General features: G+C 42.5%; 1 protein-coding gene and 1 long non-coding RNA gene across 4 annotated transcripts in view; one reads left to right on the top strand and one right to left on the bottom strand.

The window, feature by feature from the left end:
• The window catches only part of UBP1 (upstream binding protein 1), a 34507-nt gene extending 20210 nt beyond the window's left edge, over positions 1-14297 (bottom strand). The window contains exons 1-2 of one of the 3 annotated variants that reach the window (XM_064419338.1): positions 13662-14297; positions 4364-4515 (exon numbers count right to left, since the gene is read on the bottom strand). In XM_064419338.1, the coding sequence (XP_064275408.1) occupies positions 4364-4515; positions 13662-13774 (265 nt within the window). In that variant the 5' untranslated portion in view covers positions 13775-14297. The remainder of the gene's footprint in view (positions 1-4363; positions 4516-13661) is intronic. The other 2 variants (XM_064419337.1, XM_064419339.1) reach the window with 2 other exon arrangements.
• Positions 14298-14577: 280 nt separating this feature from the next.
• Positions 14578-17658, top strand: LOC135300032 (uncharacterized). The gene is made up of 2 exons (XR_010361900.1): positions 14578-14896; positions 16278-17658. It is a non-coding gene; the product is annotated as an uncharacterized LOC135300032 (long non-coding RNA).
• The last annotated feature ends 2731 nt before the right edge of the window (positions 17659-20389 follow it).

Below are 20389 nucleotides of genomic sequence, written 5' to 3'. Positions count from 1 at the left end.
CAAGGATTGTTTTTTCCTTCCAGAGTGAGCACATATTCATTTGCATAATCATATTTCCCTAACTAAAATATGGGACAAAATAAATTTCAACATCTTCGCTAAGATGAAATGCAGTAAAATCATCACCCACACTGCCCTTCAGGCTACCTTTATGGTCCCATGTATAACACATTTAAGACCTTCTGACATGCCCTACAAGGCAATAACCCTGTGAATGAGGAGATAACTTCTTCATCTCCTTTCACTTTTCACAGACTGATGTTACTTCCAACTATGGACTGTTTCAGGGTTTTTATTTTTTCTCAAACACAATAAGCATATTTATGTATATACTCTACACATGTACAGGCTTTCCTTACCCAAGCAGCATGTGAACATTGATACAGTCATTGATGACATAAATCCATATGAAATAAATGTTCACCTAGCGCAGCTGAGTAAATAATATATAATTCCTCCTCCTATATTTAACAGGAGGAAACTTTTGCTACAATTACTAGTGTTATTCTACTCAAACAGCTATAACACTTAAGTTCAACTATATTTAAAGTCAGCATTTCTTGGATCTGGCAATTTTAATAAACTTTCTCAAATATTTCTCTGTTCTTTCTCAACATTTTTTGGGTGGGGTGAGTAGGGAGGTGGGTGAAGAAAAAAATTCTAATTGTTTCTTCAAGAAGTATGGCTAGCCTTTTATAGGTACAAAATAGTATTAAGACAGTAGATTTGATAAAGGTAAAAATCAAAGAATACGAGACTTGAAAATGTAAAAACAGCTCTGGAAATTTTCAAGACAGAGGAATAAATACATTCCATTTTGGAGTTTTGGACATGTAGCCACTGTGAAAGTGTAAAAAGCACTACAGCACTGATTTCTGTCATCCCTATAGACTATACACACATCCCTATATACACTACTTTCTCTGTTCTTTCCCAGAGAACAGCCAGAAGAACATAGTGATACAGTCTATGGACAGTAAGTGAATCCAGTGTGAACTAAATTCACACTGAACTTGTGGCAGCTTCATTCACAAAAATCCCAGAATGTTCAAGTTTGGAAGAGACTTCTGGAGGTCATCTTTGGCAATTCCCCTGCTCAAGGCAAGGCCACCTACAGCCAATTGCCCATCACTAAACCTGGCTTATTCTGAGTATCCCAAAGGATGCTCATTGAGACCATACTTCATAAGCTTCTTGGTAAAGACCACATGGGAGAAACCAGCAAAAGCCTTACTGAAGGAAATCACTTGTAAACAATGCCTACCACCCTCTCCTTGTCTAACATGCCACCCAGTTCAGCACAGAAGTCTATCAAGCTGGTCAAGCATGACAACCCCTTGAGAAATCTGTGCTGCCTACTCCTGATGATCTTGTCCTTTATGTACCAGGAAATGGCTACCAGGAAACACTGCTCCATCACTTTCCCAGGAAGCCTGTAGTGTACTGGGTCCTCCTTTTTGAAGATTAGAGCAACATTAACTTTGATATAGTCTCTAGACACCTCTCCTAGTCACCAAGATCATTCAAAGACTATTAATGGTGGCCTCACAGTGACACAGGCCATTGCCCTCAGCACTTGTGGGTGCATCCCATCAGGATCCGTGGATCTATGTATGTTCAGTTTGCTTAAGTATTCCCTGACCTGTTCTTCTTTCACCAAGGGTACATATTCCTTGCTTCAGAACTTTCCCTTCATCTCTAAGGCCTTGGATTCCTAGACCGGAAAGGACTGAGTCCAAGAAGGCATTCAGTACTTCAGCCTTTCCAGTGGCCTGTGTCACCATGGCCAATGTCCTGTTCAGCAGGGGATCCACTTCAATTGTCTTCCTCTTGCTATTTACATACTTACACAAGACCATCTTGCTTTTTACATTTTTCACCAGTTCCAGCTGGGCTTTGGCTTTTCTGATTGCACCCCTGCAGTCTTGGACAGTATCTCTGTACTCCTCTCAGGTTACCTGTCCCTGCTTCCATATGCTGTATGCCTATCTTTGGTATTTGAGTTCCCTTGCTTACCCATGCCAGCTTCCTGCACTTTTGCCTCACTTATTGTTCATTAGGATTTGCTGCACTTGAGTCTGGAGGAGTTAATCCTTGAAAGTTAACCAGCTATCTTGGGCCCCTCTCCCCTCCAGGGCTTTATCCCAGGGGACTCTACTCTCCTGAAGTTCAAAGATGTGATCTTGATCTTCTGCTTTGCTTCTTCCTCTCAGGATCATAAAGTCCACCATCTTAAGGCAAACAAGCCTGACTGACCTTGATACTCACAACCCCAATGAGCCTTTCCCTGTTCCATGAGGTATAGCAGAGCCATCCTCTACCACTTGGATCAGGAAGCTGTCAATCAGTGCCTTCCAGTCACACCCTGCTGCACTGTCCCTGCAGGAGACATCAGGGTACTTGAGGTCCTCCTACAAGGACCATGGCCTGTGTATGTGAGGCTACTTCCAGCTCTTCAAAAAACATCTCATCTACTTGTTCATCCTGGTCAGGTGGCCTACAGCAGATACTCACTACAATGTCATCCATATGACATAATCCATCTACAGTCCTGATCCATAAGCTCTCAATTGGAACATCACATATTCCTAGGCAGAACCCCAGACATTCCAGCTGTTCTCCCACACAATGCTTAACCTCCCCTCCCTTATCTCTTGCTCTGCCTTTCCTTAAGAGCCAATATCCCCACACTGTCACTGTGATCCCAAGATCACACAGATCTCATAAATCCTCATGCTTACTTCCTATGCTGCTTGCACTACTGATGTGTGTGCACTTCAGAGGCACCTCACCATGCTGACTCTCCACAAAGGGCTTTGGTGTTTCCTTGGAATGATGCTCTACAGGCACTTACTTGCTCATATCCAAATGGAGGAGATGACCCTGTTTATGCCCCTTTTAGTTGATGCTGTGTTCCCTTACACACTCTTTGCTTATCAACCATGGCCATCACTCCCCCACAGTGCTGCTGTCAGTCACTCCCTTCCTCACTGTTCCTACTCCAAAGCCCTCTTTACCAGGTCAGCCACAAGCTGGCTAAGATACCTCCACTGCCCTTTCCAAGCTGGATCCCATCTCTCCCAAGCAGTTACTTGCTTCCACAGAACTCCAAGCTTTGCTGCACTGTGTAAACCAACCCAAAGAATGCTTCCCTTTTAAAATTCTCTTCCATACCACTTCTGCTATTCCAGATACATCTAGCTGAGCAGCAGCCAACCCAAAACATCGTCCCACAACTCCAGTATGTTTCCAATAGCTCCATTTAACAGATTTCACAGTAAGAACCCTGTAAACCCCTGACCAACCAGCCATCTGAAGGATGGATGAAGCTGGAAGCTCCAGAATCTGAACTTCTAGAATAAGCTTCAGTTGAACATCTAATCACGTTAAATATTCCATCACAGTCTATTAAGATTTAGAATCAAAATCCACAAGACAAAGAAAGCTGAACTAGATAAAGGATTGGAGATCCTAGGGCTTTAGAGCCAGAGGAGGGGGAAGAAGAGGTGGGAGGGTATGAAGCCATTGATATGGTCCAAAACAAATTATAAACGATTTGATTTCAGAATACTAGCTGACTAAACTTAGGATACCAATGTAATTTTCAATGTGAACTTTCTCAGAGAAAGATTTTATCATATGGCAATGACTACATTCAGATTATTCTACCCAGCAGTCAGTGGTCTCTCTAGGAAAAAAAAAAAAAATTTCATGCAAACTAAAATCCAGGAAAAAAGAAGAAAAAAACCCACCCTGGTTCACATGAAGTATTTATCTAGTTAATTTCTGGTAAATGTATACGAACTACAAAGGTAACTGTTTAAATATAATACAGTTCTGGACAGACATGTCTGGCTAATTTCAGAGCAATTACAGTGGTTCCTTTTATGCAACACCTCAGGGACTGACATTTTAACATTTATTATGACTTTTAAGGGCTGTCTGTGTGTACCTCATGCATACATCAAATTAACTTGTTCTTTTCAATCAAATTTAAACATAAATGCCAAATTAGACCTGAATTTTCAGCTATTACTGCCTGAAATTTGTCTCCTAAAAGCTCTGCTTGATTTTATTGGGGGATGAAGAGAGGCAACACACAACAGGAAAAAAAACAAAAAACCAAACCAACAAAGGAAGAAATCCCACCAGAATCCAAAGGGAAAGAAACACTATATTATAGCTGTGAGCCCACAAATTGGACAAAAAGGACTACTAGTAAAGCATCCTTACAACCTCAATGTCCACAACCTCATTTCTGACATGCATTTATTTTGGATATAGACACACGTGTATCAAAACATGAAATACCACTCCAGTTTCAGACTTGCACCACAAGCTGCATTCACACATGTATACTGACCTTGATTCAAGTATGTGAGAGTTTCATCATATAATTTTACTGCTGGAGATGTTGCAGCACACATAACATACTGGAAAGGTGGATGTTTGGTCTCATTTTCTTGTGGAAGGCTGGAATCTTCCTGTTTGAAAATAGGCAGCGCCAAAACATCACTGAAAAGAAAAAAAAACAGACAACTTTAAGATTTTTTCTTTAACTTCAACCAAAACAGGGCCAACAAAGTTATTTGTGACTTAAAAAACCCCACAATGAAATACATACAGACTTTTGTTACTCCTTTTATTACCAAAATCTATATGAGCAGCATCAAAAACATTTTCCAGCAGACCTTTAGGCTAGGATACATAAACAATACCATGGGACTTAAGCACACAAACAGCTCTGCTGATCCTTGGAAAATCTAATCTTTGTTTCCATCACCACTTAAATTAAGTTTTCTCTTAACTTTTCACCTATCAACACAGCCACACTTGCCTAATAAACCTGCAAATGAAAGCAAGGCTTTCAATATCTTCTTTGAAACAATATATTTCCCAAAGTAAGTTACCTACACTGTGAAAGTATCTCTCTCCTCATTTAGTGCCATTATGTCTAAGCTATTAATTCTGTTGGCATCCTGAAGCTCTTCTTAGGCTTTGGCACACTGATTAGCTCAAGAATGATTAAGCAGCAGCATATTTACAAAACATAAGCTATATAAAGTTTATGCCAGGACTCACTTCATTTATCTATGATGCATAACCACCAGAAAAACTTTGGAAATGCTACATTTCTAGAGAATAAAAAGCAATCCATGCTGTCCACAAGCTGTGGTAAGAGACACAGCTTCACCACAACCAGCAAACACATCTTCTGCTTTCTACAGAAATCAATAATCTGTATTGGTAATAATCTTCCTTCATAAATTACATTTTTAGGAGTTTTTCTTGCACTGAATTTTCATTCAGGATGACATCATCTGCATATCCATGCAACTTTCTTTAAAAATGTTTCTAATGTGAATTAGTGTCTCCACACCATCTCACCTGTTCATTTGGTTTTTAACCAACATGTAGCTTGTATGTATCTCTGGCACTGATCACAAACATGTGCTCAATATATTTTGTAAACAGTTACAAATGCCTGTATTGCACTACTATTTGCAGGTTGTACACTAAAATTTTTGAAGTAAAACTGTTTTTTTACTGTTCCTAATGTCTGCAAGAGCCTGCTCTATTTAAAGAAAACTCTATTAATTGCTCTTGAATTCCAGCTCATATCTGAAGAATCAAAAAATGTATATCAGAATAAATTCAAGAAATGAAATGACAGTCAATATTTTCGTGTCACATAGGCTTAGAATGTAAGATTTGGTCTGCTTAAGTCTTAGATATGCACAGTGCAGGTGGGGCACCCCAACTTTTTTTCAGAGCAAGTGCCACATTCTGTTAGGAATATTACTCCCCGGGCTACTTGGAAGACATTTTATTGACAAGAAAATATTTATGAAGGGTGAAAAAGTCTAAGAAATTTGTCTATACCATGTCTCCCCAAAAAGAGACCAAAAAAAAAAACACATAGAAGTTTCCTTCCACTAAGAAGAAACCACAGGAGATGCTACAAAGACTGATGTAAGCAGGACAAGGCAGTACACTGTCCAAAAAAGCATTACAAGCCTACTGAACCGTGTCCGAGCTACTTCTGACACCACCTCCTCAAACTGTAGGCCAGAGGAGAATTACGTAAGTTACAAAGGAGTATGTGAAATAACCACTTCAGAGAAGTGGACACCCTTAAAAGAGTTCTCTCATACAGAGCCAAGGATCCGTGTAAGGACAGCAAAATCCATAGATAGGTGGGTGCTCCTTGAGGATGACTCAGAAGAAACAAGGAGCTGCTTCAAGCCCTGATGTCACCAGGAGGGCAGCACGAGCAGCCCAACACAAGAGGGAGTGCAGTGACAGTGACAAGCAGAGGGAAGCACCGTCCCAAGACAGGAGTGCTACACCAGGAACCCATGCTTGCCACAAACTTCAGCACCCAAAACACAAGTGCCATTATGAGGAGGAACTTTAAAATGGCAAGAACATGGAAACAATGGCAATGTTTAAAACACACACACGAGTCAAAGTCCAACAACCAAGGCACGAGAAGTATCTCACCAAATAAATTACCTGTAATTCTCCGTTGCAGAAACAATTCTTGACTAAGTTCTGCAGCACTTGCCTTCACATAACACACAAGATTAAAGAGAAGTCTTTTGTGTATTCATGAAAAATATCTTTAAAGCCTTCATTTTCTACTCACAATTCGAAGTTTAAAATGTAGCTGATCTGGCTTAAGAAAGTGTGATATGGTTAATGAATTAGCTATGAGACATGGCATTGGAAGCCTACAAATACACCAATTTAGGCAGCTTTAAACCAGCTTTTTCTAATACTTACAAAGCATAATGACTAACTGCCACTGCAGAAGAAGAAGGAAAAATAAAGACATCCAGCTCTACAACCCCACAATTTAGCTGTAAAGAAAGCACAATGTTCATTCTTAAATGTCACCATTCTAAAATATACTCCAGAAGATATCACAAGGCAGATTTTTCCTATAAAACTCTTCTGGGTACTAGTACATTCCAAAGAAAAAGACAAGCCAGTGCAATGTAAACTCCTTCCTAGACCATCTTTAAATAAATATAATTTCAATAATATTTTGATTCATTCAGTTTCAAAGAATGAAATATTGGTGTTTTTTTGCATTTCAACATACACTGTTTCCCCATCTAAAAACAGATTAAAGCTGCAATTAAAACCGTCAATAAGGTAGGAGTAAAGTATTTCAAAATAAGACCTGAAGGATCAGTTTAAATAGGGGCTAGCTACATTTCATAGTGACAAGCATTTTCTACAAAATAAAATTAACTGCAGCACAGGTGAAGAAAAGATGCAAAGACTTTTCTCACAATGGGAAACAGAAACTTAATATTTTTAGTAGTGCGCTTTACTTAAACTAAAGATGATAAACTGCATATAACATATGCTATTGCATTAGTAACTTTACCAGAAACTATGGAGATGCTAAATCAGTCTTTTTACCACCTCTAATCTTATACTATTTTGACACCCAACAACAAGAAACAATAAAAAAAAACACCCATAAAGACATCCCACAAACACAATACAGAGATCAGATTAGCCCTGTCAGTTCCAGCCTTTTTCCTCCCAGACCCCCATTACAATGAGCCAATGTCCCAGCAGAACAAATCATCTGCCCACAGCCGATCCCTGGCAGCCTCCATGCTTACATATACTAATGTAGGCATCCTTTAGTCATTTTCCTACTCACCTGGTGAAATCTTGTTTTTGCTAGGCCAGCACAGATTAGAAACAGGGACTTGTAGTGACAGCTTGGCTTAAGTTATTTCACACAGCAAAGAACCTCTTACTAAACTGAAGTGCCCACTGGCAGAGCAGCCCAGATGGAGGAAAAGCCAAGTGTTCCAAAATAGCTACTGTTGAAATTATTTCAGACTACAGGAGAACAGAGAGCTTGAAGAGACTGATTCTGTTCCTTTTTTGCCATTATTAACTTTCGATCTTGTGAAGTAAAGACTCATTTGTCTTTACTTCATGAGTAAAGACATGATTTGTCTTTACTCTCATGAGACTTCACTTGTCTCATTACTGAACTTTAGAACTGCAAGCAAGCTGCTGCATGGGTGAGTAGTAGCCTTTGCAAGGACAAGTAGCATCTTTTGTTATATTTTCTGACATCCTTCGAGAAAGTACATCTAGCAGGGTTTTCTCTCCTGATGGAAGGAACTCTGAGACCAAGTTTTTGAAACTATTAGCTCTAGTAAGAAAAGTCTTATCTCAGTTCCTCAGCATGTGCTATCTAAAGCATTCAAATGAAAGGCATTCTTCTCTTCCTATAGGGAGGAGGAAAATTTACCCAGGAAAAACCCCAACAGAAACAGTCTTCATTACACCCCAAGTGCAGGCAGCAAACCCATCCTCCAAAACAAGTCTTAGCTACTTATGCTACAGAGGTGCATACATGAAGCATCACCATAGAAAAGCAGGAAGGCTTAGAAGAGGAAACAAGGTGAACACTACCACTTGAACTAAAGCATCCAGTGGGATGCACCACATGTGAGAAGTCCTGTGTCATGTACTCTACATGAGCATAGTACAAAAAGACCAAGAAAAATCTATTTTATCCCCCCATGCTTGTGAAATGTGTTTGTAAGCCTTCAATCACCTTTCTTAAAAAATTTAAAACCTTCTTTCCACATATTGTCCAAAGCATTTAAAAAAAAACCCCTAACACACACATACAAAAAACCCCCTCCCTAATAATAATAATAGGGTCAAAAAACAAATGAAGAACTTCCTGTCCTTACAAGAACAGGAACTACTATGTCAACAAAATTCAAACTGATGTTCTATCAATCATCTGCCTTATCTATCTTCTGGATTGTATACTTTTGGGTGTGAGTACTAAGGCATCCCAAGGCCTTTTGAACAGGCCTTTTGAAACTTTAAAGCATGTTTTTTTATGAGGACAAATACCTTTAAGAAACATTTTTCTCAAGCAGTCTTTGAATTAAGAGTTATGATCTCAAGGCCAGGCTCTGAGGTTCAGAGGTATGAGCAAGGCACAGGAAAATATAAGGCAATGGGAAACCTGGTACTTCCTAACACTTCCCCTATGTCCACAAAAGCAAGTTTAACGGGGGGAAAGACCCGTGGAATTAATTTCTGGGAAACAATCTTCTCTGCAGCAGCTGTCCAAGAAATCCAACACACGAGAAACAAGTGCAAATGTAATGCTGTTCCTGGGAATCCCACAGACCATCACACAGAAACTCAGATGGAGAAAGGCTTCAATTTAAGGGGAGTCCGGCACAAAATACAAGAAACCACCAATCAAAGAAACAAGAAAATGCCAACAACAAAGCCTGCGTCCTTCCTTCTAAGGAAAAGAAGTAACAATGTTCACCACAACAAATCAACTCCTCCAACACAGGGAGGTCAGGCAGCCACCCTGATGTGCAGCAGGCTCCAGTACAGATGGCTCCTACCTAGGAGAATGCCTGAAGAGCACATGGAGGCAGACCTGCTGCCCTGCTCTCAATCTGCTATGTCCATCCAACATGAGCGGTGACAAGGGAACAGAGAAGACAGTTTTGCACTTTGAAGTCTTATCCTTAAAAATTAAACTGGCCCCTGACTTTTTGTAATGTATTCACACACACAACTTGGAAGAAAACAACAACAAAAAAACTCAAGCCAATGTCAATGATCTAGAATATGAGGTTTATCTTTCAACATGTTTTGTCTGTGCTAATAGAACAAGGAAGCTTAGGTTTATGGATACACTTTTCCTTCAAATGCCTATTTCCTCACAGGTATTTACTTATTTGTGTGCTTGCACAAAGAATCCAGCTCCAAATCTAATCAGTACTTGACATTTCATTTTAGAGTCTATATGTGAGTGGAAATTATTTTTTTACAGTGCAATGCATAAAAAATAGAACAGACCACCAAAACAGAAGTTTTATAATGTCCTCTGCAGAAAACACTTTGTACATCTAAAAAAGAAGAGAAAAAAAATCACGATACCATCAACAAACATTCCTCTTTCAAAAATCCAATATAACCAGCAGTAGAGTCTCAAAAGAGTGGGAGACATTAGGGGAAACATCAACAGCAATTTGTCTGTCATAATGTAACAGCAGCCAAAACCAGGGCCTGAATGAGATAACTACTTTTTGGTTTTGCACAGCAGCTATGAAGTTAAGGCAGTAACCAGCATGACCCAATCATGTTTATCAGAAGCCAAAATGGCTGTCATGGACCCAAAAGCTGTTGGAAGAGAACAGCTCTCCTGAAAAGTGAGCTCTGAGTTGCAAGACAATGTTCCCCCAACTCCTGACTGACAATCCTGGAGTTACTTCAGCCTGAACTGTGCTGGAGAGGCTGGCACACAAAGTCCCCCCAGCAGCCAAGGCTCCCCACACCACAGTGAGGAGACGAGACTGAAGACTGCATTAGGCTTTCCCTCTTTTCAACCAAGGCAGAAGACAGCTGCGTTCTCCAAAGACACTTGAGAGTTTGGGAGATGCAGCAGAGTCAAACTGACTTGATCTCCAAATACATCCCATTCTTCTGGATGTATTTTCATATAGTCTTTTGTACAGACTTTTCCATTTCAGAACCAGAAGTCATTCTTTTTTATTTAGTTTGATACACTTCAGGTTTTAACCTACAAATATGTACCAAAACAGCTACTCTTGAAAAAATGTTCAAGTTCCCCATGACAGGGTTGCATTGTACCACTACAAACACCACTGGAACTGCAAGCATTTAAATAAATCCATATACAAAGCTTTCAAATTACACATAAAAAATTAGTCATCAAGGTACTTGTCTGTCTATTAATGCTCAATGAACCCAATGTATAGTAATTTAATAATGAAATAATTGATTGATTAAAAAATGGAATTCTGCTAGAAAGATGACAGTTCTTTAAAACTTGTCTTTAAATAACCTTCATTTGTTTGCAGTTCATAGCAACCATGAGTGAACCTCAAACATACACAACTACTTTTGTGTTATAACAGATATTATGAGGGATTCATAAGAAAACATGATGGGTGCCATTATCAATGGACATTAACTCCCTTAAATTAACTCAAAACTCAGCATCACTGAAGGGTACAATGTTTTTATATGGGTTTTGGTACAGGTGTTATTTGACACATCTGACAACTGTTACTATCAGTTGAATTAAATTGAATTGTGCAATTACAGGCAGTTTCTTATTGCATGAGAAGGTGCTAGAACAGCAACCAGAAAAAACGGGTTTTGAGACTTTATGTGGAAATTTTGAAAACTATTTAAAACTGTGTGAATCCACAGGGAAACTGAAATTTAGGAGGCACCTAGCTGCCTTCTAACAAAAATCTTATAATGGACTGATGAGCAATGAACATGTGCAACTTTCTCAGGAAGAATAAACACAGCAGTAATGCCACAAATTCTGACTAAGGGCACTGACATCACTTCCAGGAAGTATCAACTCCTTTATATACAACCCCAACAGTTAAAGGAATTACATGCAGATCTTCCTAACAAAATCAAGGGGGCATATACCTTGAGTTCTCCGAGGACTATCCTCTAGGCAATATTTAATTTTCTTCTTCTTTTTTGTTTTTTCTTGTTGGAAAGCAACAAGCAACTAACTTCTAGTGGCACACTGAACAGTGACAGAGCAGCATCCTTCCTGTTCGTGCTTTGCCACTTCTCTTGGTTTTCCCCTCTCACATCACTTGACAGGCCATAATTTCTCTGAAGTAGAAATCTAACCACTACACAGAATAACTGACACACGTGCTGAGAATCACTGAGCCCAACAAACACTAATGGCAATTAGGTGACTCCTTTAACTATAGGGTCCATAACCTAAGCTACAAATACTACCACTACTCTGTATCTTTTCCAAAAATACTCTGCAGACTAAGTGTGTAACAAGATTCAAGACTAATATACAGCTTAGACTATACAGTATTACTTCTTAAGTGCTGTTTTTAATGGCTACAACTCTTTCTGTGGTAATTCAAAATGTCCCAATAGGCAGGTATATGTAACAAAAAGCCAGCCACCATAACAGGATGATTTGCCCAGAAAAAAACCAATCTATCCCACAACAATAAGGATGATAATTCTTACAGTTCCTAGAATCTGAAGTAAATGCATTACTGGGATGAGAAATGAAGTTATGAAAACACAGGAAAATATAAAAAACCTAACAGTCAAAATGCAGAACTTTTAATCATAGGAGATCCTAGAAAGAACTGAATTAAGACAGAGAAGAGCAGTTCTTGAACATGAGCACACGCATTTTCCATTGGGGTCTGCTCTTAGAACCCATCCAGGCAACAATCAGGCACAGCAGCCCACAGAAACTGGCACACCACTTCATGGATGAATGTCTGAAGGTTTGCAAAGACAGAAAGGGGACAGAAGTGGGATAAAATCCAGAAAAGCTGAATATAAAATCAGGAATGTTCTCATCTATAGAAATGAATCACTTTGTTCTCTGAACTGGCAAGTTCTCAACGTTATTTTTAATTTTTAAAAAACCTCAAAATAACAAAAAACCAACCAACCAACACACAACCCAAACCCCACACAGAACAAACCCCCCATCAAACACATGTCCCACCATAAACCCACTAAACTCGCAATACCAAATACTATCAGAACTATCCTCATTTCTATCCAGCAGAAGCCCTTTTCTGTAACTTCCAGCAAAGACACTACTTCCAAACATTTTACCTGGGAAGTACTGCCTTAAAGCACACACAATGGATGAAGCTTGTGGTCACCTGCAAGCTTCAGTTTCCCCTGAGACAGAATGTGCCTTTTACAAAGGCCAGGCCATCAAAACTATCAAACGCAAGCGTTTTACTTCTCCAGAAAATCCTTCAACACCAACAAACCCTGTCGAAAACCTTGGACTTAAAATGTCTGTCGTTGCCTCCAAAACAGTTTCTCTTTTTCACACTAAGTCGTCACTCAGGAATCCGCACATTCTGCCCATGAGCAAGCTGATATTTACTCAAACAAGTACAGTTTTAACTTAGTTTCGAAAACGCGCATCCAAATGCTACTTAAACAGTAACTTTGTAAAACCTGGAAAACAATCAAAAGGTAAGGAAACCGCCAAGTTGACTACGAACAGAGAGCTACACAGCAAGGAAAAAAAAAACCCATCGCTAAGGACACCCTACATAGAAAAAAACCCATCGCTACAAAGAAATACAGAATAAACAGACTGAATAAAATACAACAACCATACTACCACTCAACGTCTACCTGGTCGAGAAAGAACATTTTTAAACCTGGCAGGAAACACCTATTGTTTATCACGAAAGAAGTACCGAGTGTAAGATGACCACAGTTTGGAAAGCGGGGTCCGGTTACACCCCGAAGGCACAGCGAAATACCAGTTTTAGGGCAGGAATTCCGCATAGAAAGGGAACAGCACCTCAGCGCGGGCAGCTGCCCGCCCTTCCCGAGCCACCACCTGCCAGCGGCACAGGAGGGCAGGGCGGGAGCCCCTCCGACACGCGCCCACGCCTCGGGAAAAGCTTTCAGAATTAAATTAAAAAAAAAAAAAAAAAGTGGGGGAAAAAGGAGAAACTCCTTGCCGCGCAGCCTCAGCCTGCCCAGCGGCACGGGCAGGGCTGCGCGGCCCGAGCAGGCCGGCGGGGCCGCGGCGCGCAGCGCCGGGGATGAGCTGCGGGGCGGGTTACCTCATGCTGTAGGCACCGGCTCCCAGCTCCTGCCCGATGCCCGAGAGGCTGGCGTCGAAGTCGTGCACCAGCCCGGACTCGATCACTTCATCCATCTTCAGCACCCACGCCATGTTCCGCCGGCCCCGCCGCGCTCCCGCCGCGGGAGGAGCCGAACGGGGCGGAGCCGCTCGGCCCCGGCGCCGCCGGGGAGGCGAGGGGGCTGCGGGAGACGGGGGAGAGGGGAAAGCACGTGCGGGGCGGGGGCACCGGCGCGACTCCGCGCTCAGCCCCGGCGGGGCCCTTCCCTCGCGGCGCGACCAGGGCGCGGGGTCGCTCTCAGCATCCTGCGCCCGCCCGGCCGCCGCGGGGCGCTGGGGACCGGGCGGCCACCGCCTCCTCCTGCGACCGGACACTGCCCAGCGCCGCCGCTTCTGCCGCCGCCCGAGCTCCGACCCAGCCCAGCGGCGCCTCCCGCCGCATCATTCGCAGGGGGAGGCTGCGGCGGCAGCAGCAGCAGCAGCACCGCGGGCGCCCGCCGGGGAGGAGCCGCCGCCGCCGGAGGTCACGGCCGCCCCGGGGGCTCGCGCCCGCCGCTCCGGCGCGTCCCGCAGCGCCGCCGCCGCCGCTCACGACAACATGGCGGCGGCTTCCACCCCCGAGCGCCTGCCGGGGCGGCGCCTGCCCGCGATCGGCGCCGCCGATTGGCTCGGCCCCGCCAGCACGGCCAATCAGGGGCAGGCGCGGAGGGGTGAGGGGGAAGCCCGGCCAATGAGGAGGCACTTCCTCACGCCAGGTGACGTCAGCGTGACGGGCGAGCGCCCGCTGCGCTCCTCCCCAGCCCCGCGGCATGGCGGGAGCGCGCCCCGGAAGCGGCGGGGCCGGGGCGGGAGCGGCGCTGGGATGGCGGCTGCCCGCCCCGGGCCGCATCGCCCCAGGGACCTCCGGGGCCCTGACTGCCCTGAGCAGGGGCGCCCGGTGTTAGGTGTCCCCGCCCATGGCTGGGGAGGCTGGAAGGAGATGAGCTTAAAGGCCCTTTCCCAACCCAAACCACTGCATGGTTGGTTTTTCCAGAGAACACCGAGGAGCCTTCCCAGAAAAACAGCCAAACCCCACAGAATCACTGCATATTCTGAGCTGGAAGGGATCCTCCAGAAACAAGGGTCAGGTTGGAAGGGACCACCCTGGGTCATCTGATGCAACCTCCCTGCTCAGGCATGGTCACCCTGGAGCACATGGCACAGGATTGCATCCAGGTGGTTCCTGAATATCTCCAGTGAGGGAGATTTCCACAGCCTCTGTGGGCAATCTGTTCCAGTGCCTGGTCACCCACACAGTAAAGAAGTTCTTTCTCATATTTAGGTGGAACTTGCCGTGCATCAGTTTCTGCCTATTACCTTTTTCATCCCTTTGCTTGGCAGCACCAAAAACCTGGCTCTGTCCTCTTGACGCCCTCTCTTCAGATATTGATGGATACTGATGAAGGCCCCTCTCTACTCTCAAAAAAAATCCCTTCATATTAAAAAATTCAGAGAATACTTACATAATTTTAGGAAACACTTCATTAAAGTATTATGTCTGGAGAACAAACTACAGAACAGTATTAAGACTGTAAAATGTATTTTGATCCTACAGTAACATGCTTCAAGTACAATTGCACACGTTTTGCAAAAGATAAAGGCAGGAAGGCCCTACCTTCATTAATGGTGAACAAAATACTAGCTGTTGTTCAAAATGTTCATATGGGATCCTCAAAGAGAGGTACACAGACCATAATTTATGATCTTCAAAGGCAGTTTGCAAATTAAAATGACTGCCATCTTCTCAAAAAAAAAAAAAAAGTACTGGTGTTTTTCCTGCTGTAATTGCTGTTAGAATTCTCTGCCTATCTGGGCAGTTCATTTGCATATAAGGGGAAGCTTAGAAAAAGTGAAATTTATTAAGAAGGCAAGGGCTCATGGCCTTGGCTCAAGGCCACTAACATAGGCACTAGCTACTATGTTACAGCTTTGAGTGAGAAGAACTGAAATTACGACAGGCAAAATTCCTCTTTTAAGCCTGACAAGATGACAACAATACCCAGGCAGCAGAAATAACACAAAACCCCATTTTTGTAAGTAAGAAGGTTTGTGGGAAACTAAAAGTAGTGCACTTTCTACTTCTGACAGGATATAAGACCAGAGAGGCCACATGCAGTTTGATTTATGCATAGCAAAACTGGTTTCTCTGCTTGCTAGACCTATGCCAACATAGCTACATAACAGTTATGAGATCATAAATTGCTGATTTTTATACTGGGAATTGTTTTCTTGTGACCTAAATTCCAGTCATTCCTGAAGGTATCCTGAGTGGACAGAGTGAAACCCATCCTCTTGCATTCCAGTCTTTAAAAGTTGGGTGTAGCTTGTCTGTGATAAACAAAGTGACTGATAATATTTCTGGAGATGTTATCTTCACGTATTTTAGGACACAAAATGCCCTTTTTCTGTTAAAACATGAATATTAAAGGGAAGGTATTTTTTCTTCAGCATTATTTGTATCCCTGGCTCATTGACAACAAGTTTCCTGTAGAGGTGTGCGTTGTTTGGTTTTTGCTGTTTTTAAAGTACAGGCTTGTGATGTGTTTCTTTGGGGCAGGTTCCTTGATCAGTGCCATTCTGAGATCCGCAGCTGAGGATCAGCAATGCACACAAACTGCTTCTGAGCAAGCCAGATCCACAAGTCTAACCTGTCAGAGACAACACTGCCTGTGGCCCTGCCATTCCACTTCTGCAGAGCCAGTGACTGGAATTGGAGACACGATGTGATGGAGAGAAAGCGCAGGCAGTGGAAGTCTGATTTTGCCAATGCAATTTTGCTTTTGCAAAAACAAAAAGCATTCCAAGTACAGTTCTGCTGGGATGTGGGGATCCTGGGACATGCCTCTCCATCTGCTTATCACTGCTGCTGGCATCCTCCCCTGAGGTTGATTGCTTCTCTACCAGCCTTACTGATGTCCAGGTGTGGGACTGAGGTGTGCTGTTTCACTAAAGGTAGACTGAGGACAGAGCCAAGCAACTCAGTGATTCAGACCAGACTGAAGCCTCGTGCCCGAACTGGTTTGTGTTCTTTCTCCTCAAGGTAGTTGGCCTTGAGGGGCAATTTCATTAGAGATCAGCTCCTGTACGCAGCCCGTAATTGATGGTGGAAGGGTCCCCCTACGCTGCATTTCAATACCAAAACACAGATGCAGGCTGCCATCCAAACCTAAAGGCAGCTGCTCAAAAATGTGTGGGAAGAGCAACTTCAGAGGGACTCAAATGGAATATTTTTAGATAAGGGTGGGAAAATAGAAACAAATATAAGGAGCAAAGGCGAGGAGAGGAAAGGCAAGGACATCGTGAAAACAAGCCCTGAAAAAAGCTGTGAGGGGACCAACCTCCTTGTGGCTGAACAGAGGCTGAAGAAGGGAAGACTGGAGGAGTGAGTGGACACTTTCCACCCTCACTTTCTCTTGTGATTTTCTTCCTTTTGTGCTGGAGCCATGCATGTCACTTGTAAACAAGGTTGCATCAGAGAACTCGAGCACCCGTCCTTCATTTCTGCTTTATTGCTTGAGTCAATATAAACAGCACTGTGTTTGCTCTCTATTTGTGTTAGCCAATCTAAATATCAAATCACTCTTACCTTTGTACTGAGATGGAGTGATTTTATAAAACTCTACTGCAGTTTCGTTAGTTTCAGACCTTGGAACCCAAACACAGCCTCAATTCCTTTGAGTTTCTTTTTGGCTGGTTTGTTTGTTTTAAAATCTAGAACTTAAGACATTTCTAATAAAAACATGCTACTCAACAATTCTGCAGGAGAACTAGTAATGCTGTGATTCAGCAGTAGTTGTAAGGCTACCAATATAGAAAAAGCCACTTCAAGATAAATGATTAAACACTGTCATGTTTATGTACATTGTATTTAGCCAAAAAGTAATAAGCTAATGTTTAATACAAAGAATGAACCACATAATAAATTGAAACTTAATTAACATTAAGATTATCTGTAATCTATGAGCCTAGCTCTTGTCAAAGCACAATCATTTTTTTAATTATAAGAAAATTTGAATACTGTACACAAATAATATTTCAATCATGCAGAGGTTAAGTAGGTTCGTAGCTCACGGGAATATGCTGATGCAATAAGCTGTATATTGCATGAGAATTTCAATGGAAAGCATTTAGCTGCACTGATACGACAAGCAGCCCAAAACCTGGTCCTGCAGATAATTGAGCTCCAGCAAATAATCAAAGTAGATATGAGACATCAAGATATTTCTAAGTCTGTGTTATTTCATATGAACGGAATTTTATCTACAGACTGCAAATGTAATTAGAAAAACCCAACCAACCAACCAACCAACCAACCACATCTGTGAATATCATATTAAGCAGTAAAACATTCCTAACACTATTAGCAGCATGCACATACAGTGACATGGCTTGTGAAAATTGTAGGGCTACAGCAAAGTAAGCCTCCACCATATTGACTCTGCTGCTCCAATTACTTTCAAATCACCAGCTCTATTTGAAGGCTTCAACTTGTGGATTAGCAATGATTGCACGTACAGTCTGCATTGCTGTGCATTATAGCATTATAATTATTATGATGATGATGATTAAAAGTCACCCCCATTCTTCACTTACCGCAGGTAGCTGTTGTTACTGGTGGGATACTGGTGGTGGTGATAATGTTCAGGCTGGCTGTGCCAGAAAAGCATTTTGGGGTGAGGTGAAGCATTGTGTTCAGCTAAGAGATGGTCGCTGCAGTGATGGGAGATAGGAAAGAGAAAACAAACATGCAAATTCAGATTGCAGTTGCTGTTGGGTTGCTCCCAGACCCTTATGTTGGGCTGCTGCCAGCAAGTTGTCCCTCCCTCCAGGAGAGGCAGGTAGCCAATGGCTTTGGCTGCTCCCCACATGCTCTCCTGCTCCCCAGACTCACTGTGCTCCTGCTCCTGCCCAGCTGCAGGACTTTTCTACTACCAATGTGGCATAAGTGCAGCTCAGACCTCACCAGCATCCCTGTTTCTTTCCTCCTGTCCCCCCACACCATCCTGGAGTGTCACTAAGCAAACCCTGTGTTACAGAGCCAGGGAAAGGGCTGTTTCACTGCACTTGGCTCCCTCTTCACACAGTCCAGAGACCTTGAGCACTGTAACCTGCATAGGCACGACTGACTGCAGAGAAAAAGAAAAAAGGTGGAATACACAAAGTTCTCTCTCAGGGAGAAAGATGTCTTCTCAGCAGTGTTTAAACTGCAGCCTTTTTGCCCGTTCATTTCACTCTGCTGGCAGGCAGACTGCAACCTATAAGTTAACTTCTTGCCATGAACAAAGATTAAAAAAAACCCCAACCTAACGATGAAAACACTGTCAAATTGCAGGAAAAATATTTACTCCAGCACCAACCCAATACCACTCCTCACACCCACACTTTACGGAAAAATCATATTTAGGTGCAAACCAGCTGCTTGGTGCACTCAGTGCCATTTGTTTGCTGGAATTTGCAGCCAGGATTGCAATATCAATTTTAAAACACACAAAACCACACAGTACAGGTTGGTACTGGAAAGACCTTGACACTCAGAAGTAATAGGAGGCACACATCCAAAATCCTCATCTGAAAATAGTTACCTGCAGAGGGCACCCATTCTGCTTGAAATAGGAAGGACTACTGACAAATAGTAGTAGTTCATTGGTGGTTTTGTTATTTTGTTTGAGTTTTTTTGTTGTTGTTGTTGGGGTTTTTTTTTTTTTGGTGGGGTTTTTTTTGTTTATGGGGTTTTTTTTTTGTTCTGGTTTTTTTTTGTTTTTAAATACCAGCTCATTCTATAAATAGATACTTCTAAAATGTATTACAATATTGTGGCAATACACAAGCTATAAAAATCAGGACATCAGAGAGCAAGATTCTGGGAAACAAAAAGGAATTATTTAATATTAAAATGATAATAATATGTAGCAGCCAAAAAAGCTTCAAATAAGCATAATTGGTTGGGGATTTTTAAATAGCATCTCAGACAATTATTCCTTAATTTACTCTATTTACTTAACATCAAACAATGCAAACAAAAAGCAAAGATTAGAATCATAGAATGGGTTGGGGTGGAAGGGATCACAGAGATCATGTACTATGGGCAGGGACACCTTTCACTGGACCAGGTTGTTCCAAGTCCCATACAGCCTGATCTTGAACACTTCCAGAACAGGGCAGCAACAATTTCTCTGAGCAACCTGTTCCAGCATCTCACTACTCTCATTGCAAAGAATTTCTTTCTACTATCTAATCTAAATCTACTCTCAAGTTTGAATCCATTCCCTCTTGTCCCGTCACTACATACTCAAATGTCTCTCTGTGTCTTTCTTGTGGGTTCCCTTCAGGTACTGGAAGGCTGCAGTAAGGTAATCCTTAAGCCATCTCTTTTTCAGACTGAACAAACCAAATTCTCTCAGCCTTTCCTCACAGGAGAGGTGCTCCATCTCTCTGATCATCTTGGTGGCCTCCTCTGGACTCGCTCCAACAGGTCCATGTCCTTCCTGTGCTGGGGAACCCAGAGCTGAATGCAGCACTGGAGGTGGGGTCTCACCAGAGTGGAGTGGAGGCAGAATCATCTCCCCAACATACAATGATACAGAATAATAGCAGAGGAACTGTAAATGTGGGATGAGAAACAAACACCCACAGCTGACACTGCCCAGGAAAGCAGACAAGAATTGGGAC

Source organism: Passer domesticus, chromosome 1, assembly GCF_036417665.1.
Source record: "Passer domesticus isolate bPasDom1 chromosome 1, bPasDom1.hap1, whole genome shotgun sequence".
NCBI lineage: Eukaryota > Metazoa > Chordata > Aves > Passeriformes > Passeridae > Passer > Passer domesticus.
This window is presented reverse-complemented; position numbering and strand designations above follow the sequence as displayed.